The sequence below is a fragment of the Cetorhinus maximus genome, chromosome 4 (genome assembly GCF_964194155.1).
Source record: "Cetorhinus maximus chromosome 4, sCetMax3.hap1.1, whole genome shotgun sequence".
Lineage (NCBI taxonomy): Eukaryota > Metazoa > Chordata > Chondrichthyes > Lamniformes > Cetorhinidae > Cetorhinus > Cetorhinus maximus.
The window spans coordinates 44,513,373-44,536,338 of NC_135882.1; the positions used below are offsets into that span (position 1 = coordinate 44,513,373).

At 41.0% G+C, this 22,966-nt stretch overlaps 1 protein-coding gene across 14 annotated transcripts in view; it reads left to right on the plus strand.

Annotated features, from left to right (window-relative positions):
* The window catches only part of clasp2 (cytoplasmic linker associated protein 2), a 570,512-nt gene that overhangs the window by 66,127 nt on the left and 481,419 nt on the right, over positions 1-22,966 (plus strand). For all 14 annotated transcript variants that reach the window (XM_078540120.1, XM_078540106.1, XM_078540107.1 and 11 more), the window contains exons 4-6: positions 1,490-1,581; positions 2,332-2,407; positions 4,875-4,972. In XM_078540120.1, coding sequence (XP_078396246.1) covers positions 1,490-1,581; positions 2,332-2,407; positions 4,875-4,972 — 266 coding nt within the window. The remainder of the gene's footprint in view (positions 1-1,489; positions 1,582-2,331; positions 2,408-4,874; positions 4,973-22,966) is intronic.

Here is a 22,966-nt window from a genome sequence, read left to right on the forward strand (position 1 = left end):
AGCAATCTTTTTGCAGTAGCCTGTTGTACATACACAATGGGTGAAGTGTAAGGGGTTTTGGGTGGATCTGCCTGTGACATCCATTGTTTCAATATCCAGCACTTTGCCTTTTAAGTCTCTTGCTTAGACAGTGACGAGCTTCAATGGGATAGGACATGTCCCTCTCTTCACACTTGTTTGCTTTTTCACCTTTACTTTGGAAGGTGGCCTTGCATTTTTAAGTAGTTCTTCCTGTCTCATTTCAAACTGCAGAATTTCCAGTCAGTTGAAAGTTGAAAAGACAAAAATAAAGGGGCATAGCCTTGTGACAATTGCAATAGTCCAGGAGAACAGTTAAGGTCAGAGTGGGAGTCAAGTGAAAAATTGCAATAACAGTGACCAGATTCTTGGGGGCATGCTTGTGGACTGAACAGAGGTATTCTGCAATGTGTTGCATTTAATGTTTGTAAGATTGTCGTGTTTTGGCGCTGTGCCTTTAATTTTAAGGTAAAATGTGACTTGTTCTGAAGCTTGGATGGTTTAATTGTTTGAGATTAAAGAGGGCCCAGGTTGTTTTACAGAGAATAAGGTGCAAGGTGTTTACGCTTCCAGATAATGGCAGCAGCCTGTGTACTAACAGTGGATAGACTGTGAGTCTCCAAGCTCCTAGTAAAGTCTTGAGAATGCTGGGTTGCTTTAAACTGTCCATTTTCATTCCAAAGTGAGAGAAAGTTGAGCTCTCAAGGATAGTTAATCAGCATTTCTATCTGGATACAAGACCCATGTGATTCACATTGCCAAGGAAATGTCCTTTGAAAGGGGAAGGATTTCTAAGATATCCCTGAAAACACAGACAGTTAACCTGCCAGGGCCCAGGGCTGAGAGATATCAGCTGGAGTCTGAAAGTCTGTACAGTTCACTGCACTGGAATGGGAAGCTTGAGCTTGGTTTAAAAAGGCCAATTTCGTGAGGAATTAAAGTGAGGTTAGAAGATTTGCCTAGCTTGCACGAGAGGGAGAATCTCCAGTCATATTCTTGCTGTGAGGAATAGTTCTGGTGTTAAACTTGCAGGCTGAAAAAGGATAAGAACAGAAGTCAACCTTTGGGAGTTAAGAATCACTTTAGACTGATTTCAGGAGAATTGAATATCTTAAAGGACAGTGCAACATATATCTGTGAAGTGTGTTTTTTTGGTTGTGCTAAAAATAAAAAGAGGGGTATTTCATTTCTGTATTTGTAAGTATAAGTTGCCTCCCAAGTATTTGGTGAAGTATTTTTGAGTGTTTTGTTACAGTAAATGTCTGAAAACATGAAATCTTTCCTTGTTATTCTTTCAGTTATTAACTGGAAGTTCAAATTTCTTTTTAAAAGTTTTACGTCTCTCTGGGGATCATAGCAAAAGTGATCACTGAATCTGAGTTTGATCTTCCCAATATAATGAAGATTGTATCATGAAGAACTGTAATGTTTGAGGTGGCTTCTGTAATATTACAGTGAATTTTCTTTTCAGTATGTTTGGGAACGATTAACTTCAGGGTTTAAACACAAGAACTTTAGGACACGTGAAGGAGTCTGTCTGTGCCTCATCACTACACTGAATATGTAAGTCAGAAGTACTTTTTTCATTTATGTGACTTGTTAATAGAACATGTTTGACTTATTTCAAGTGTTTTACAGTGTTAGTACAGTTCACGGCCTGCTTCCCTAATAAATAATATGTTGAAGCAGAGATAATTTTCAGGTGGAGCTCTTTACCCATTAAAAATGGAATACCCGATTTATGCGTGCTTTCACAGCGGCTTTTTTTTCCAGGAGAAATTTTTCACTGCTAAGTATGACCAAAATCATCAGTTTCAGTGACACCTTGATTTTGAGCATGTGAAGCAAGTGATAAATGTTGGACTTCACGTTTACTTTGTTAATAAATGCAGTAACCCATCTGTGAGGAAGTAATCTGTGGTGAATTTGCCCTACACTTTACATATTGAATCTGTTGATTATTGTATTGCAAAATTTAAGCTGCTTCCCGCTCATCTCTTCCTTTTTATATTTCAAGATTAAAAGATTTTTTTAAATGTAGATTAGTTTAATTTGAGACAATTCTGAGGAATAGGCAAAAGTGAACTGTTCATAATTACTGAAAGTAAAGTTTCTTGAAATTATATGCATATGATTACAATACTTTGGGTTAAAATGCATGCCAGCTTTACCTACTTGCATTGTAATGGTCCTGTTGCAGTTTCCCTCCTGAGATGGATTGGAGCAGAGATAGATAATGTGCTGTGTGTATTTAGTTTTTTTCCAAAAAATTGCAATGCAATTCATTTAAATAAATCTAATCTTTTTCTGCAGTTATGGAGCACAACCATTAACATTAAGCAAAATAGTACCCCACATATGCAACCTACTCGGAGATCCAAACAGCCAGGTATGTTTATGATTTCTCAACAGTTCACAGCATCAAACAAAATGAATGTGGTGGCTCAAATCTGCATCATGATAAAATTGTTTTACTGTTCTGTAACAATTTCTGGTACACCATTGTTTGAAGTCTTCTGTAAGGTGATTCGCTTGAAACTGCACTTGTATGTTGACACCAATGGTTGTGTTAAAAAGAGCGGTCTGTTTTGTGCAACAAAGTAAGTTGCTTAAATTTCGTAAATCGTATGCCCATTAACATTAACTAGACTATTTCAGATTTAGTTCATGAAATAAATTGATTTAAAGAAGCATGATCATTAGCAAAATATCTTTGAGCAAATGGTTTTGGTACACTTTTTTAATTATTGGTTGAGGATGCAATTTCTAATTAATGGCGTTATTTCTCTGCCATAATTTCAGCTGACTCATAAGTGCATATACTAACGAACAAATTAACACAGTTCATTTGCCTGGACAGACACACAACCTGCACTAGTACGTCATCCGTACATAATGCAACTTGCATTAGGCATTGATGATGCACTATATCTTGCCTTAAATGTGATTAAACATCTCAACACTTAAGCCTTATCAAAGTCCATATGACACTGCGTCACATGAGATAACAGAACGGTTACTTGGTCACAGAGATAGGTTTGAAGGAGGGCCTTGAAAGAGGAGAGAGAGGTAGAGATGTTTATGGAAAGAATTTTAGAGCTAAGGGTCTAGGCAGCTTAAGGCCTGGCTGCCTCTGATTGACTAAGATCTAGGATATGCAAAGGGCAAGAATTGGAGGAATGCAGAGATCCGAGGGTCACAGGGCTTGAGGATGTTACAGATTTGTAAACAGATGCATCAAGTTTGTGTGCAGATCGGCCACACAAGTGATAAATGAGTTATGTACTGTTTTGTAGTGCTGGTTGAGGTCTAACTACTGGCCTAGACACCAGGAGAACTCACTGCTCTCGTTTGAAATAGTGTTTTGGGGTTTATTACATCTACTTGAACAGACTGATGAGATTTCTGTTTAATGTCCAGTCATAAAAGATGACACCGTCAACAATCCAGCACTTGGTTTGCGCTACAATAAAGCGTCAACCTTGGTAGTGTCCTCAGCCCACAGACTGGAACTTGAACCCAAAACCATCTGATGCTGGAAAGAAACTGAGTCAAGCTGAAGTATTTCTTTTGTTGCTGTATTTTGCAGAATACTCCTTAAAATCACAATGAGGTTTCTGATTGTTTAATATTATTGACCTCACCCACAAATGAATGGTTTTATTGTTTTATTCCCAACAGCTTCTGAAACCTAGATTTGATAATCTAAAGCAGTATCAGAATGGGAAAGTTTGATCTGTAGGTTGCCAGTTTCAATTTCACTGCTAGTTTCAGGTGATGGCAAACACTGCCTTCAGAAACTTGACATTTGAAAATTCATCCATTATTTTTTTATATGCCTTGTTGTGTGCTTCTGACAGTTGTTACTTAATCACAGAAATATTCTTCATTCTATTCATTTCGTTAATACCTTTGTGACAAATGACCAGTAAAATATGAGTAAAATAGTTTGAGAATGCAAACTGCTTGCATTTGTTTTGCCACCTTTATCGTCGCTGGACTGGTATTCTAGAGACCCAGGGTAATACTCTGGGGACCTGGGTTTGAATCCCACCATGGCAGATGGTGAAATTCGAATTCAATAAAAAATTGGAATTAAAAGTCTGATGGTGACCATGAAACCATTGCCAATTGTCATAAAAACCCATCTGGTTCACTAATGCCCTTTTAGGGAAGGACATCTGCTGTCCTTACCTGGTCTGGCCTAAATGTGACTCCAGACCCACAGCAATGTGATTGACTCTTAACTGCCCTCTGAACAAGGGTAATTAGGGATGGGCGATAAATGCTGGCCTAGCCAGCAATGCCCTCATCCCATGAATTAATTTTAAATATCTGTTAGAATACAATGCCATGAGAAGCAAACTATCTCCTGAGCAGATTCCATGTAGCAGCTGGCTCTCATTACCTCACTATAGCTATTATTTGTAGGTGTGTCCTGACATTGAGTATTAGTTAGCTTTTCAGCTTCCCCAGTATTACTGTCCAGCCTATTTTGTCCCTGGCAAATGTTTACACTGCATTTGTAGCAGAGTTTGCTTAATAACAATAATAAAAAAATAAAGAGATCTGACTTTAGTTTGCCCCTAACCAAGCAGCACTGGAGCTGGTTGTCATGCTGCAATTCCACTTCAGCTGAAATAGGATAACTTAACATGTCAGTGTGCTAGTAACTCACTAGGTATTTATTGTTCAAAGTGTGCCATGAGGTAGCTAATGAGTCATATTGCATTAATGTCTGATCAGTGACAGCTTTTTTAATCCATCCTACTTCCTTCACCCACCTCCCAACCTTGTCCTGCCACCATTCCTCTTGATTGAATATACAGTAATGGGTTTCCACTGCACCTCCACAGGTCAGGGATACAGCCATGAGTGCTATGGTGGAAATTTATCGTCATGTTGGGGAGAAAGTGCGAGCTGACCTCAGCAAAAAGGGAGTTCCACAAGCACGGTAAATTACTTTAATGAATTAATCATGATCAACCATTTTATAGACTGTATGCTGTGTCGGTTCAACACCATTGATTTGGGAACTTTCGTTCCTTAGCTTCAGTGATGTTTATTGAAACAAATTGTAATACATTGTTCCGTAAGTGGTGACAATTTAAAGCTCCGAAACCTTTAAATGTTTCATCTGTTAATCAGTCGTTGATACATATATTAAAAAATGATGCAAAATGTAGGAACCTGACTAAATTGCAATAATTCAAGTTTTGAGCCTACTTGTTGGAAACACATTAGGCTTTATTATTAGTGTTACATTGACATTGTTTCTCTAGGTAGTTCAGGTAAGTGCATAAGTATTCCACATGAAATGCTGTAAAGCTCAAACCCATGGTATAATGGTATCCTTCCAGGAATTGAGCTGGAAAGTTATGGATAGAAAGATACTATGGTGTAGTAAATAAGTAACTATGTGTGTTACAAAATTGAAGGGAAGCTCTTAAGAACCTAAAGTTATAATGCATTGAAGTAGATCACTGTAGAAGGTTACAATAAGTAAGACAAATTGGACAAAATCAAGCAATTATAAAATCTTTTCCATAATTTCAACTAATCTTATAATGTTAGAATTGTATAACACGGGGCCATTTGACTCTTGTGAAGAATAATCCAGTTCGCCTTACTCCCCCACCCTCCTCATATTCTAGTACTTTTTTCTCCTTCAAATATTTATCTAATTATCTCTCTACAAATAAGACATGCCTTTTGCGGTGTGATTCTGTGATGTGTCCAGCAGACCACCTGATAATGCCAACTTAAGGGTAAGTAATAAACAAATTAGTTAAATTACACTAGGAAATTCCTCTGTATACCTTTTTTTGCACATGTTTGAATGAGCCTTTCTTTATCTCTGGGGAAATTTATAGAATCATAGAATGATTACAGCACAGAAGGTGGGCATTTGGTCTGCCATGTCCCTGCTGGCTCTTAGCAAAAGCAACTCGGCTAGTCCCACTCACTTGCACTTTCCCCATAGCCCTGCAAATTAGCTTAGCTAATTCTCGTTTGAAAACAGCATTTGAATCTGCCTCCACCAAAGCTGCAGAGAATGCATTTCAGATCCTAAACACTTGGTGTAAAAATATTTTGCCTCGTGTCACTCTTGCTACTTTTACCAATCACCTTCAGATTGGTATTTTCTGGTTCTTGACCCTTCAGCCAATGGGATCAATCTCTACCAATCCTGTCTAGATACTTCATGATTTTGAACACCTCTCTTAAATTGCCACTCAACCTTCTGTAAGGAGAACAATCCCAGATTCTCTAATCTATTCACATAACTGAAGTCCCTCATCCCTGGAATCACTGCAGTGAATTGTTCTGCACTCTCCTTCCAAAGGTGTAGTACACAGAATTGAACATGATACGCCAGCTGAGGCTGCACTCATGTTTTTTTAAGGTTTGATGTAACTACCTTTTTTAAAACTATTTTCTCAAGCTACCTGCTATCATCAACAATTTGTGCACGTATATTCCCAGGCCTCTGTTCCTGCACCCACTTTAGAACTGTATCATCTAATTTACATTGACTGTCACATTTTGACAGACATCACTACACACTTCTCTGCTTTAAATTTCATCTGCCACATGTCTGCCCATTTCACCAGCCTGTCTTAAGTTTGGTTAAAGTCTATCGCTATCCTCCTTCGTTGATAATACTTTCAAGTTTTGCATCATCTGCAGATTTTGAAGTTTTGCCCTGTAAATCCAAACCATTCCTGTAAATCAAGAAAAGCAGTGGTCCTAGTACTGACCCTAATGGAACAGCAAGGCAAAAATAGAATCCATAAGGATAATCAAGCATCCATCACACATCTACAGGCCACCAACCAGTGGAAAGGAGGTGGTGGAAGAAATATGCAGACCAGTTAGGGAATTGAGTAAAAAACAGAATAATAATGATAGTGATTTCACCAACCCTGTTATTCATTGGACAGAAGAGGTAAGTAAAGGGATAAAGGGAATGCATTTCCTACAATGTGTACAGGACTCCTTTCTAACCCAGTATGTAAATAGGCAAACAAGAGACAATTTGCCATTGGATCCAGTAATGGGGAATGAACCAGAGCAGATAAGAGGCCAAAGTAGGGAAACATTGCTTCCAATAGTATGATATGTTTAAGATAGTGAAGAAGGACATAAGTATATTGGAAACCAAGTTAATAGATTGAAAAAAGGCTGATTTTGAGGGGCTGAGAATAGAACTTAGGTAAAATAGAATGGGCAACTACATTGGTAAACAAAGATGTAGAAAAGCAGTGGGTAATATTTAAAACCGTGTTCAACAGAGTGCAGGAAAAATATATTCTGCTGAAAGGAAATAACAAACTAAACACTATTGGATGAATGAAGACATAAGGGAACAGCTGAGGATTAGGAAGGAGGCGTGCGTTAAGTACATAACAGGCTGACAGAGGATGCAAAGAAATTAGAGAAGTCAAAAAAAGCAATTAGGTAGGCCATGAGGAATAAATGAAATTAAATTATCAAGGAACATAAAACAAAATAGTAAAATACTTTATGGGTGCATAGATTTTTTTTTTTAAATGGCTGTCATGGAATCGGACCATGAAAAGATAGACATGATAATACCACAGGTAACGATAGAGAAATGGCAGAAATGTTGAATAATTATTTTGCTTTGGTATTTACCTGGGACATGACATTTGATAATAGCATATTTAAAATAGGGGATGTGTAGAATAAACTAAAGAAACTGAAGACAAAGCCTGGTCTGGATGGATGGCATCCACACATATTTAAAGAATCTTGGGAAGGTATTTCAGAAGCATTGCTAAACATATTTAATCATTTGTTAGAGAAAGGCATTGTGCCAGAGGACTGGCAGATAGCTAATGTGATTGTTTAAGAAGGGGGACAGAACATGTGCAGGAATTTTGACAAGTCAGCTTAACATTGGTGGTAGGACAAATTATGGAATCCTTCCCAAAGGAAAGGAAAGACAACATTGAGAAATGAAAAATATAATGCATGGATTTTACTGGGCAAGCCTTGCTTGACCATGCTCAAAAAAATTCGATAAGAAGGTCACAGAGGAGACAGTGGTAATGCTGTCAGTAATTTATCTGGATTTGCAAAAGGACTTAGATGAACGTGCCCCATAATAGACAAACGAATAAGGTCAGAGAATGTGGATTCAGGGGCCAAGTGGCAGAATGGATTGCTAGTTGGCTTCAAGACAGAATAAAATTGAGTTGCAGAAGGTGGAAGTGGTATTCCACTGCTGTTCACAATTTACATTAACCATTTGGACTATGGAATAAAAAGCGCAATTTCTAAATTCATGGGTGACAACAAATTGCGAAAATGGTCAATACTGAGGAGGACTGTAACAAATTAAAGGAGGATAATAAACTTGCAGAATGGACAAATAATTGGTAAATGAAGTTCAACACACACAAATGTGAGGTGGTATATTTTGATAGGAAGGCTTGTTGCTTGGAAGGTGCAAGTCTAGGTTGGGTATAGGAACAAGGTAATCTGAGTGCAAATACCAATTATGAAAAGTTATGCCACAGGTTAGCAAGGTCATTTTGAAAAAACAAGCCAAATGCTATAAGATTAGGCTTATCAGCAACATTGTAAATAAGGCCCTAGCCATTTGCTCTCCTTGCAAGCTTGACACAGTATTATGACATGTTAGATGATGTATGCCAGGTGGACCAAATCCATAAGGAAAACTTGGTCGTGCGATCATAATGGTTTTGCAATTTGTATTTATTATGAGAAGATATGTGCATGGAATTCAAAAGTAATAAGTCCACCAAGACCTTTAGAGATTTTAAAAATTAAATTTCAAATATTTATTAACAAAATATAAAAGATTTCAAGCACATACATAAGACTACAATTACTTACTACTATAATAACTCCTAAAATTCCTAATTAACCTGACTTCCAGTTACATACCCACTTTAAGGCAAGGGTCCAAAAATAGATTTTAAATTTAAACAGAACCAGCAAGTTAACACAATACCCCTTGCCAGTGGCATTCCAAATGGCTTTTCCCCAACTTCAGTTTTGTTATATAGCAGACTTATGCACACATGGCTGGAGGCACATGGTCTTCTTCCCACATCGCCTTTAATTCTCCTTTATGTATGTTTCTCTCTTTTTAGTATGTAAATTCTATTGTTCCATATGTCTTTGAAACTGTATCTTCCTCATAATATAAAAACTTTCATGTTACCAATATTGTCAGTAACTTTTGGAGAAAAATGAACCCAAAAAATAAACACATTCCTTAGCTCTGCTTATCTGGCTAGCTATAAACAGACTTAAGATCCCTTTTGAAATACAAATCTCTTCATTCTGCAAATTTCTTTCATCCATGTTTACTCATGAGCATATCAAGCATCTAACTTATTTTGATGATTTAAAGCTTGCAGTCTACTTGACCTCAAATGCAATTAAATCGCACAGACAGACCCGACAGGAGTAACCCCCCTAAACCTACTTCACAATAAACCAGAAAAATGTAATGAAAATTATTATACTTTCATCACAACAGAAATAGAGCGCATCAAAGCTAACCTGCAGGACAATAGCTATCTTGATCAGATCTTTGTTTATTGTGTATCTCACAAAATCGCAAATAGCCAAAGGCTATCATTTTTGCCCCTCAAAAGTCTCCATCTACCACAGATTATCCAGGAAAGGCAAAGTACCTAAGAAATTTGAGCAATAGGTCAAACAAGCCATTTCACACTGCTGCTGTGCAGTGATTACACAAGTGGCATTTTCCACTATCGGATGCTCCTGTAGTCCAAAAAGACGTACTGCCGACCGCACAATTAAGCAACATTGAGAAAAACTTAAATGCTAGTGTGATGTCAAGTACGTAAACTGTACGTCCAAATCATTGATAGAATCAAACATCATGATCCTTCGGTTGTGTGAAAAAGGCAGAGTACAAACCATGCTGAGCCAGCTCCTGCTTGCAAAATGCAAAACAAAAAGTCTGCTGTTAGATGCGATTGTGATTGGACAGCACTTGCTAAGCAATCCTGAGTGTGCTAATAGCTACAACAACAACCAATTTAAGAATCAGTCGAGCTCATCATGTCACTCATTTACGTTTGCTGGAAGCGATATGCGTTCACATTCTCTGCGCACAAAAGGAAATATGCTCAAGCCTTGCGTCTTTTTTTTCAACTACCTGGGAGCTTGGGGTGCCTGTAGTTTCCCATTGCTTTCTCCATGGCAGCACCTTGACCAATCGGCAACTTTTTCACGGGTAGTATAAGTTGTTATATTTTGAAATGTGGTATTCTTAGTTTTGTCCCGATGAGTGCAAGACAAAAAGCTTGGGCAACATGTCTCTTTTCAGTTATAAATAGTAAAGTGCTGCAGGTCCTCTGCCTCGAGCTTTTTTTTTAACTTTGTTGGAAACATGTAGAAAACAGAATAGAGAGACCAGAGTTTGATGGAGAATTGAACGTAACATAAAAAATAGGAACAGGAGATGGACATACACGAGCCTGCTCTGTCATACAGTAAAATCGCTGCTGCTGCTTGACCTTGAGTCCATTTTCTCACCCGATCCCCATATCCCTGAGAAGCCAAAAATACATTAATCCCAGCCTTAGGTTTATTCAGTGACTCAGCACTCTGTCCTGTAAGGCAGAGGATTCCATAGATTCACAACCCTCAGAGGAAATTTCTGCACATCTCAGTCTGAAATGAATCCCCTCTTATCCGAAGAATTTGCCCTCTAGTTCTCGATTGTCCAGCCGGAAGGAATTGGACTCTGCATCAGCCTGAGCGTCTACTCTGTCAGAATCTTGTATGTTTGAATGAGATCACCTTTCATTGTTCTAAATTTCAGCGAGTCTAGGCCATTTCTACTCACTCTCCCTTTATAGGATAATCTTCGCATCTCGGGAATCAATCTAGTGAACCTTTTTTGTGTTGCACCCTCAGGCAAGTATATCCTTCCTTATGTATGAAGACCAAAACTGTACACAGTACTTAAGGTGTGGTCTGGCCAAAGCCCTGGATTTCAAGATGGCTCCTGGGTAGTCAGCTTCCTATGGATCTCCCTACTCTGTTCATTTATCTGTGGCCACCTGCTGCCATCTGTTGCTCTTTCTCCTATTTAAACCCTCACTCCTGCTGATCGAGTTCCCCTGATTTTAACATTGGTGGATTTCTGCCCAAACTTAAAGTTAACCGTTAGTTGAACCTAAACGGCCTCTGTCTGATGCCTCAAACAGCATCCCCTGATTTAAGGGACTAAACATAAGGGACTAAATTCTGATGAATCCCTGGGACCTGATGGCTTACACTCTAGGGTTCTAAAAGAGAAATGCAGAGAAAGTGGATGTGCTGGCTATGATTTTCCAAAATTCCTTAGATTCAGGAATGGTTGCACTAGATTGAAAGTTGGCAAATGTTAAATTGCTTTTCAAGAAAGGAGGGAAACAGAAAGCAGTAAGCTACAGGCCTGTTAGCCTAACATCAGTTGTTGGGAAAATTCTGGAATCTGTTTTAAGTAAGTCTTAATGCACTTAGAAAAGGACAATATGATTAGAATTTGTCAACATGGTTTTGCTAAAGGGAAATCCTGTTTGACAAATTTATGTGAGCTCTTTGAGATGTAACTTGTAGGGTAGATAAAGGGGAGCCAGTAGATGTTGTATTGCTGGATTTCCAAAAGGAAAGGTGCCACACAAAAGGTTCATAGGCAAGATAAAGGCTCATGGAGTTGGGGTAATATATTAGCATGGATAGAGGATTGGTTAACGGATGGAAAACAGAGTGGGCAGAAACAAGGCTTTTTCCAGTTGGCAGGCATTGAATCGTGGGGTGCCACAAAGATCAGTGTTTGGGTCTCAGCTATTTACAATCTATATTCAAGACTTAGATGAAGAGCCCACAGAGTAATGTATCTAGGTTCGCTGATGATACCAAGCTGATGGAAAGGTAGGCTGTGGGGAGGACACAGGATGCAAAGGGATTTGGGCAGGTTGAGTGAGTGGATTGAGCATGTGGATATGGCAGATTGAGTATAATGTCGGGGAGTCTGAAGTTATTCACTTCGGTCATAAGAATGAAAATGCAGAACATTTTTTATAAGATGATAAACTTTTAAATGTTGATGTTCAAAGAGACTTGGGTGTGCAAAGGAATGCAGATAGTTAGCACACAGGTGTAGCAATTAGGAAGGTGTGTGGCATGTTTGCCCTTTATTGCAAGGGGTTTGGAGTACAGGAATAAAGAATTCCTGCTACAATTGTACAGGGGTTTGGTGAGACCACATCTGGAGTACTGTGTGCAGGTTTGGCCTCCACATTTAAGTAAGGATCCACTTGCATTAGAGGCGTAAAGCAAAGGTTCGCTAAATTGGACCCTGGGATGAGGGGGTTGCCCTGTGATGAGAGGCTGAGTAAATTGGGCTTATTTTCTCTGGAGTTAAAAATGAGAGGCAATCTCATTGAAACTTACAAAATCCTGAAGGGGCTTGCTAGTGGACGCTGACACAGGGGCACAGTCTCAAGATAAGAAGACTGATCATCTGGGACTGAGATGAGGGGAAATGACTTCACTCAAAAATCTTTGGAATTCTCTACCACAGAGTGTTGTGGATGCTCCATTGTTGAATACATTTATGGCTGGGTTAGATAATTCCCTGAGACATCAAAAATCTGAGGGACATGGGGAGCGGGTGGGAAAATGGAGTTGAAGCCCAAGATCAGCCATTATTGTATTGAATGGCAAAGCAAGCTTGATGGATTGCGTGGTCTACTCCTCTTATTTCTTGTGTTCTGACCTCACCTTGTGACCTGTGGTAAAGATTTGGCTGTGGATTTTGCCATTTCTGGCTTCAAGTTCCTCGAATTTGCTGGATTTTTTTTTTTAAACATTGCTGCCTATAATCAGTTTTTGATTTTGATCTGTGATGTGTGGATAAGATTTGGAAAAATCTAGATCTATACCTTATTTCAAGCTCGGTTTCAAATTCCTGGACTCCTCTTGACAAGATGTTCCTCTTGACATCAAGAAGAAGCCCCAACTTCTGTCTCTGATTTGCTGCTCTTTTGTAATGCATAAGGTATCTTGGCTCAGTCTACTGCCCTTCCCCCACCACGACTGTGATTGAGAGACTTGTGTCTCTTGCTGAGCATGTGTCTGGCCTCTGGTTCGACTGGTTTTTCAGCCTCAGTCTGTTGCTGGCCAGGATATCGGAAATAAACTTCTGCTTGGTTATTGTGTAATGTCCAACTTTGCCACCATCTGTCCTGCAACTGACTCTGTACAGCTTGTAACGAACATATCTTTTTATTTTCTGTTGGACTGTGGATTAGAATTACAATGGTTGCAGGTTGAAAGACATGTCCACTGGAACAGGATGAGACATATATACAATGTTGCAGTCTTGGAACAGTGTGCCATGAAAGACAGGATGGTGCTGGAAAGTAGTCCTGGACCAACAGAGCTGCCTGACATCAGCATTTTAATTGGCTCCTGACTAGGTGACCAAGTTTTTGCATGGAGAACAAGGTAGCAGAAAGCTCCTGGCCTGCAAAGAGAAAACATCTAATCTCTTTTCCTCATATCTCAAGAACCAGCTCTCTCTCTGAGGAAACCTCTGTAAAAAGGAAGAGGGGGAAAACCGTTGTTAGAGTAATTGAAAAGCAAATTCTCAACCAGTGAACTAAATACTGAAAGTGCTGGAAGACCACCTTGTGTCATCAACAAGAACTGAAAGGAATTTGGAAGACATCGAACAAAATCAACCCATCGAATCTTGTACTCCGGATTGGTGCTATTGAACTGTTTTATCCCACCCTTGAAATTCATGTTTTGTGTGTCTTATGTGTTTTGTGTATGTGTATAGGGATTATAGGGTTAGAAATTAGCAGTTCATATTTCTTTGTTTTGCCACCGGTTATAAATAAACAGTTATTTACTTACTAAGTTTATAAACCTGGTGCTCGTATTCTATTAACCTAAATTAAACTGTTGAGGTAGAATTGGGAACCCTGGTGGTTTGGTCAAACTTCTCACATTTGTCACGGCTTGGGGAACAGTGGGACTTGATATCATGGCGCACTATCCCCAGTGAGTCATGACAACCTCCTAGATTTGCAATCCTACTAAAATACTTACATCAATTCGTCCTCTGATATTCTAACCTCAAACAGCTTCTGGACTTCACTTAATTCACCTGTCTCCAAACTTGGACAAGAGCTCATTGATGCTTCATGCTGATTCCACCCTTCCGAAGTCATCATTATTCCACCATGGGACCTCCGACTTTAACACTGGGCTCTATCCAATTATAATGATCTATTTCCTATTGCCCATTTACTATCACATGTCTTATTGTAACTAGAGCTATGTCACTTGAGCTCTCCCTGTGTTCATTTGTATGCGCGTTTTGACTGTTTCTCCAGACCCGAGACCATCAGTCAATTTCCCCTTTTACTGTACGTTTTTAACTTTTCTCTTTATCCCTCTAGACTCTCTTCAGTTGTCATACCTCCACTCATGGGTGCCCTGCCCTCCCAATTCCACCCCCCCAATCCTTCAATTACTCTTCAACCTTCTTCCTGCCTTTCCATGCTTGACTCACTGTTGGATAGGCCAACAGCTTCCCTCTGTACCTTTCTTGGCATCCTTCGGGCTCATCTAGGCACTCGGTGCTGGCTCATTACAGCCAATGGCCCCATCCCACTCTTTCATTGAGCTTCCTGCTCATTATGCCTGCTGGGCGGTACCCCTTGCCAATCTACATCCCATCCAATTCACCCCTCCCATTGCTGACCCTGACTGTGTATCTGCTCTCTGCATCCCTCTCTGCATCTCCCTCCAGAATATGCAATCACTGATGAACAGGGGCCCTTGCCATCCATGAACTTGGTGTAGAGGATTGCATCGACAACATGGCCATAATGGAAACCTAATTGAGAGGCAATGACATCTTAGCCCTTAATGAAGCCCCCTTGCCTGGCTACATCTTCCATCACACGTCCCATATGACTGACAATGTGCTGCTTATCACTAAATCACACCTTGGCCTGCCCCCCTACTCCTCTGGCACTTTCTCCTCCTTTGAGCATCTCTTCCTGTTCTACCCCTCTCACCTCTCATTGAAAAACCATCATTCTGTACTGCCCTCCCAAGTGCTAGAAAAAAATTTATCACTGAGATTTCTTCACTGCTTCCCTCCCTCAGCCTCTGCACTGAATGACTTCTCACCTTCAGTGATTTCAATCTCCTATCTCAACTTAACATATTCTTTCTCCTATGAGGATGCTGTGCTCTGCTTATCTTTACCCAAAACATGACACTGCTCTGTGGACTTGACTTTTCTCTTGAGATTTATAAATTAGCCCACACTTGAACCCCCCCCAATCTTGTTAGTTTAAAAGCCCAGTCTACATCCCTACTTAGGCTATTAAGACACTGGTCCCAGCATAATTTAATTGGAGTCTGCCCCAATGGAACAGCTCTCTCCAATACTGGTGCCAGTGCCCCATGAATCAAAACCCTGCCTCCCACACCACCCTTCGAACCAACCATTTAACTCTCTAATTTGTTTGTCTCTATGCCGTGGCAAGGTAGTTATCCAGAGATTGTTAACTTTTGAGGTTCTGCTGTTTAATTTGGACCCTGGCTCCTCAAATTTCCTCAGAACCTCATTCCTTAATCTACTTGTCTCATTGGTTCCAAAATGGTTCGACATTAGACCCTCCCCTCCGACTCAGAGTTCTTTACCAGCCTCAATGTCTTTCACCCTAGTACTGGGCACACAACACAACCTTCAGAACTCTAGGTCATAGCTGCAGAGTATAGCATTTATCCCCAAATCAGATTGTCCCCTACCACTCCCATGTTCTTTCACTAACCACCCCCGCCCCACCCCCAACTTGAATGGTGCCATGGTCAGTTTGCTCATCCACCCTGCAGACTTGACCATCATCCATATAGGAAGCAAAATCCTTGTACTTTTTGGATAAGGGCAAAGACCAAGGCCCTCCCAGCACTGCACCTGGGATTCTCTTAACTGCCTGATGAGCAGTCAGGTGCTCCTGTTCCCAACTTGAATCATTTCCTAACCTAAGGAATGTGACTACCTCCTGGTAACACAACCCCTCCCTGATGCGCCACAATGTTTGCACCTCAGATCCAGCTCAACAACTCTGACCTGATGTTCCTTGATGCAGGTGCTTCGTGCAGATATGGTTGCCCAGGATTGTGCTGGTCTGCACAAACTCCCACATGCTCACAATCCAATAGCCAGATGGCAGTCATTCATGACTAAAGCCTCTGACAAAAGTGGTCAATTGAACAAGGTACTACTAAACAATGCCCATTGTATGTGGAATTGTACCTGAGCAGAATCTTCATGCTTTCAGGAGCAGAAAAATTGACAAAGAAAGAATTATGTTTCTATGTGATAGTTATTGGCTATAATAAATGCTGACAGAAGTATCTTTAAAATTAAAAGTTCCTTAAAATTGTTTAAGATTAGTTCAGCTTGTTTTCTGTATTGGAGCTAATTTTACTGCATTTGATTCCTTACACATAGCTAAACATTAGAAAAAAAGTAAATGGTTCTTGAGTCCCTTATAATTTTGGTCACCAGCTTGTTTCAGTCCCTTGAATGAAATCATTTTCTGTAAATGGCTATTTTGCATGCATATGGAGTTCAGTGTGAGGAAGTGTGAGGTCATTGATCTTGGATCCAAGAAAACATGACTTAATGATCAAAGATTGAGCTATAGAGTAGTAAATTGGTTTGGTGTGTGTGTGTCCAAATGTAATCGATAAGGTGGATGAAACATTAACAATTCAAAAAGAATTGGAATACATGGAATTGGAATGGTCACAGCACAGAACCATTCAGCCCGTTGTCTATGTGCTGGCTTTTTGCAAGCAAACTTAAGCTGGTCCCACTGCCCTCCACGCCCACCGCCCCTCCCCTGTGCCCCCAGCACTTTACCCATGGCTGTGCAATTTTTTGAGCTATAACATTGTATAAACTATCGCTATTACATTGTATTCCCACATGGCTATCTTTGTTTGCAGCTCCCTAACTTTATTGACTGCAATATAAATGCACAGTAAAATTAATTAAAGCACTGCTGCATTCCCTCTTAATTTGATCCCACCTCATAGCTTGTTTCCTCCTCCAGTGCTGCCTGCCTCTCCCAATTCTTTGTGCATCTCATTTTTTCTGTCTAATGCTACCTTCTGGTTCCCAATTTCCTGCCAAGTTGGTTTAAATCCTCTGTAATAGCACTAGCAAACTGCGCTGCAAGGAAATTGGCCCTGGCTCTCTCAAACTACAAACCATCCAGCTCACCGAGGTCCCATCTCCCCCAGGTCCAGTACTGGTGTCTTAGGAATCTGAAGCCTTCCCTCCAACACAATCTTTCCAGCCACTTGTTCACCTCTTGTATCTTTCTATTTCTATATTCACTAGTGCATAATACTATGTAATCCAGATATTAAATTTGGGGATGGTGATGGTAATGTCTGGACTAGTAATCCAGAGGTTCAGGCTAAAGATCTGGGGATATTGGTTCAAATCCCACCAGGGCAGTTGGTGGAATTTAAATTCAATTGATAAATCTGGAACGTAAAGCTAGTCTCATAACCATGAAACTATCACCGATTGTTGTAAAAACCCATATGGTTCACTAATCTCCTTTAGAAAAGGAAATCTGCTTGAAAAAAATGAGACCTGTCGAAGCTTTTTGTCTTGCACTCATCAGGACACTGCAAGACTACCAATATAAGGGGAAAGCAACAATTCTCTTGTAAGAGAAGAGGGTGTTGATTGGTTGGCAAGTGGACTCTGGTAGAGGTGTTGCATTAGAGAATGCACCAGTGATGGTGACTGACAGTTAGCTGCCAAGCATTGTTTTAAATTTAAACAAGGAAGCTTGACCCTGTTTGCTCAAGGCAGTGCCCTGTTTAGCTGAAGCAAGCGCAGTGTGTGTATACTTTCTTTCTGCCTGCAGAGAACAGGGCCCTGTGTATTAATACATGGAGCTTCCAGTACACTTAAATGCACCACACTGCAAGCCCGACTGACGATCTTAAATTGGTTGTCAGCATAATTCTGAGGATTATTTAGCAAATGTTGTCTAATCTAATCGCGGAATCACATCTAATGTTGGATACCGTAATTTGAGTTTTACAAACACAGCTGGCTGGTTACGTTGTGTACCTTGTCTGTTGTGAACAGTGGCTTCAACATGCTGTTTGACACGATCTTGCAGTCTTTGGGACTACATGCCTAGCATCACATTGGCACTGAAATTCATATACCACATTGCTCATTTGTGTGATAGGCAGAATGTCTTTTTTGGGATTGATGGCAGCATCCTGGTAGTGGCGAATACAACTTGTGTTGCTTCTGCATAAGAGCAGTGCGAAACAGCTAGCTTCACCTGTTGCTAAAATCTTGGAGATACCTTGCATTTCCACGTTAACATGAGGTAGACTTGGCACTGTTCAAGGCCAAAAGTGATGGCCTTAGGCCCATTCATGAGTTTGTGTGATATATAGCGCAAAATGATCTGATCAAGGTAGTCATTATCCTGCAGGATGCCTTTGATGTACCCTATTTCAATATCAAGCTTGCATGGTGAGCAAGTGGATTGGGCCTTATTTACTAGTTGCCAATGAGACCAATCTTGTAGCGTGTGGAACTGTAACAGTCCCAAGGTATATACTGACCAGTGAAGGTAGGCTTGTGGTAGACTGTTGCAGAGAACCCTGGCAGATTTCTCAACTAGTACATCAACGAAGGGGAGCTAATTTGACTGCTTCGTTTTGAAGGTGAATTTGAGCGCAGGATGGAGCCCATTAAGACATCTAAGGAAATTATTACATGCAGCTGCAGATATAAATATAGCAAAAGTATCATCCACATATTGGAAACATGCGAGGGGCAGGAGGTTAGGAGGTCATTCCATTGAAGACGCGTTTCAACTGTGCGAGTTGCTGAGTTCATAAGTTCAGTGAAAACTGATTCACGCAATGGTGGTGAGTCTAGATTGCCATGATATAGTGCTGCAGCGCAAATATCTATGGCTTCCTTAAGTGGAACATTGGTGAATAGGCTAGCAGTGTCAAATGAGCACATGGACACAGTAGCTTCACCGTGTATGTGTAAAACTTGCTTAACACTGGTTGTAACAATTCACCCAACCATTTGGCCAATTCATGTTGTGAAATCTGTAGTCCTTCCCCAGTCTGACCTGCATGTGACTCCAGACCCACAGCAATGTGGTTGACTCTCAAATGTGCTTTGAAATGGCTTAGTCTGCTCAGTTCAAGGGCAAGTATGGATGGGCAACAAATGTTGGCCCTGCCAGCAGTACCCCCATCCCACAACAGAATTTTAAAAACTACTTTTGAGTTCTTGCTCAGTTCTTTCCTAGCTCCCTAAAATCTGCCAGCAAGACCTCGTTCCTCTTTCTACTGATGTTTTTGGTACCCATATGGACCACAACCACTAGTTGTTTGCCCTCCCCTCAGAGTGCTCTGCAACTGCTCAGTAACATCATGGACCCTGCACCAGGGTGACAACATAACTCAATTCACACCTGAGGCTGTGGAAATACCTGTTTTTCCCCCTAACTATCCAGTCCCCTATCACTATTGCTTTCTTAATCTTCCTCTACCTCACTGTACACCTGAGCCAACTGTGGTGCTGTGGTTTCTGTTGCACTCCCCAGAAGAGCCATTACTCTTAACAGTATCAGTTGAAGAGCATAATTCATTTGGGTCTCCTGTACTACCTGCCTAGTCCTCCTTGCCTACCTGGTGATCACCCATTCCATCTTGACCTGCATACCTTTAAGCTTCACACATCCAGAAACATGCTATCCATGAAACGCTCAAACTCACGGCTGCAGTGCATTGACGCCAGCTGCTGCTCAAGTTCTGAAAACTGGCATTCAGGCTTCTCCCGCTGACGACACTACTTTTACGTGTGGCTGTCCTGGACACTAGAAGTATTCTGAAGTTCCCACATGTTAAGAGGATGTGCATTCCACAAGACTAAGGTGTCCTCTCATCCCTTCATTTATTAAATTACTGAGTAATTTAACTGAAATATACTTGAGACTTAAGTTGGACTGAACAGATAGACCTCAATTAGCAGCTCCCTTGTGTTGACTCACCTTACTTTATGGAGAGTTAAGTTAACGAAACAAATAAGTAAAACATTTAACTAGTTTCTCTCTCCCTCTCTCGCGCGCCCACGCTCGCGCGCCCACGCTCACGCGCCCTCGCTCGCGCGCCCACGCTTGCGCGCTCACTCTCTCACGCGCTCACTCTCTCACGCGCTCACTCTCTCACGCGCTCACTCTCTCACGCGCTCACTCTCTCACGCGCTCACTCTCTCACGCGCTCACTCTCTCACGCGCTCACTCTCTCACGCGCTCACTCTCTCACGCGCTCACACGCTCACTCTCTCACGCGCTCACACGCTCACGCTCACGCTCACGCTCACTCTCACTCTCACTCTCAAACACATACACACATTGGAGGGTTACAGCACAGATTCCCCCATATTATACCAGAGCTTGGAGGGTTAAATTGAGGACTGGTTCTTGAGGTATTTAAAAGGATTCAAATGAGCATTTACACAGCAACTGTTCCCTTTGGTAGGGGAATTGAGAACAAGATGGCACTGTGCCAATTCAGGAGTCAAATCTGGGAGGAATTTTACACACGCAGCATCGTGGAAAGCTGGAATTCCCTTGCCCAAAAGGCTTTGCTTACTGCCAGTTGAAAATTCATCACTGAATGGGAAATATTTTTCTTAGCCTTTCTTGCAGCATTTTTCTTTTGTTTTTTCAGAACAAAATTGCTGCATGAACTGTCCTGACTGGGAAGCCAAAAGTTTAACTCTGGCATCAACTTTAACTGCCAGCTTCTCCAAGTCCAGCAAACCTGCCTTTGCTTGATTAACGCTACCATGCTTGGCATGTTTGCCCTAGAAAGCAATGCTTCATTGCTGACCATGTCTTTTCATGTGATACCAAGCTTGTGTTGTAGATACATATTGAGCCGTTGTTCTTGGTAGGTGTAAGTTGTCCAGACTTCACTGCTATCCACCAATGTTCTGAGAACACAGGCCTTGTAGATAAGCATTTTGGTCCTGTGGGTCGGTTTGTTGTTTTTTCCTATACCCATTTTGTTAGCTGGCCAAAGTTGATGGCTGCCTTTCCCATGTGTGTGCTGAGCTCTTCGTCAAGAGATGGTTTATCACCCGAGATCCAAGGTAGCGCACTTTGCTGACTGCATCCAGTGGGTGTAGTATTGAGTCGTACCATAGACAGAGTCTGTGGAGCTGCTTTTCTGCCTGTGCAACTCATGCAGCATCATCGGCATACTGAAGTTCTCTGATCAGGACATGAGTCTTGGCTTTCAGTCTTGATAGGTTGAGGAGTTTCCTGTCTGATCATGTGTATAAGTATACTGCTTTCATGTCGACAGGGCAAGTCTAAGTCTGTAGGACAGAGAAAAGGATACCAAACTGAGTAGGGGCTTAGATGCAACCCTGTTTGACTCCATTCTTGATCACAAAGCTGACAGTGGTGGAGCTGTTGAGCTGAATGGTACCATGCCTGTCATCAATGAAAGGGACATAGAAGGCTGCAAAGCTTGGGAGGACAGCCAGGTTTCTCTAGTATCTGGTGGAGGCCTGCCCTGCTCATGGTGTCAAGTGCTTCTGTGAGATCTACAAATGCAAGGTAGAGTGGTGTTTGCTGCTCTCTGCATTTCTCTTGAAGCTGCTGTATGGAGAAGATCATGCTTATTGTGGATCTGCTTGCTGTAAAGCCACATTGTTGCTCCAGGTATGGTCTGTTGGCAAGTTGATGGACAGATGAGAAGGGATGGCGTGCTGGAAGAATTGAGATGAGGCCATATGGGATGAAATGATGAATAAAAAATGGGCAATCGCACTGATGCTATATATCATACACTTCAACAACCAGAGGGAGATGCAAGAACAAATATGCAGACAAATTGCTGACAAGTGCAGAAACAATAGGTCAGTAAATAGGGGGAAAAACATGAAAAAAAGTTTGGAGTGTGCTGAAATGCTTCTGAGACCCTTTGTTTTGCCTGTATGCGAAAACCCAACGAGTCAGTTCTGGAAGTTCTAGCAAATGAAGCTGGACAGGTAGAAGGCACATCAGTGGAATGTATTTTGGTGGTGGTGGTGATAATTGAGTTAAATTTAGAATAGTATGGAAAAAGGTAGAGATAGACCAGGAGGGAAATACCTAAATTGGTGAAAGGCCAATTTTACTGAGCTGAGATGTGATTTAGCTAAAGTGGTCTGGAAACAAATACTTTGAAGGTAAATTGGTGTCAGAGCAGTAGAGGCATTAAAGGAGGAGATAGGGTTTAAAACAAATATGTTCCCAGAAAGAAAAAGGGCGGGACTCCCAAATATGGAGACCTCTGGATGTCAAGGAGTTACGAAGATGTCTTTATGTCAAATATTGGGCGTCTAAAAGCTTTTCTTTGAGACAGACTAAAGTGATTTCAAACCTACAACAAGTTGGCTAAATCTAATTACTGCACCACACATCCACGGACAAGAAGTCTGCAACATCCCTTACAATGATATCCCCTGAGGATGGTAAACAACCCTCTTCCACCTCTTTGATCCTTTTGTCTGTGACATCTTTTGATTATCTGCTCCTATCACTGCTTGCTTGTCCCTACAACCACCCCCCCCGCCCTCAACTTCTCTCTCCCCCCGCCCACCTTAAACCAGCTTATATTTCACCCCTCACCTAACTATACTCAGTTCTGTTGAAGGGTCGTGAGGACTCGAAACGTCAACTCTTTTCTTCTCCACCGATGCTGCCAGACCAGTTTTTCCAGGTAATTCTGTTTTTGTTTTGGATTTCCAGCATCCGCAGTAGTTTTTTGT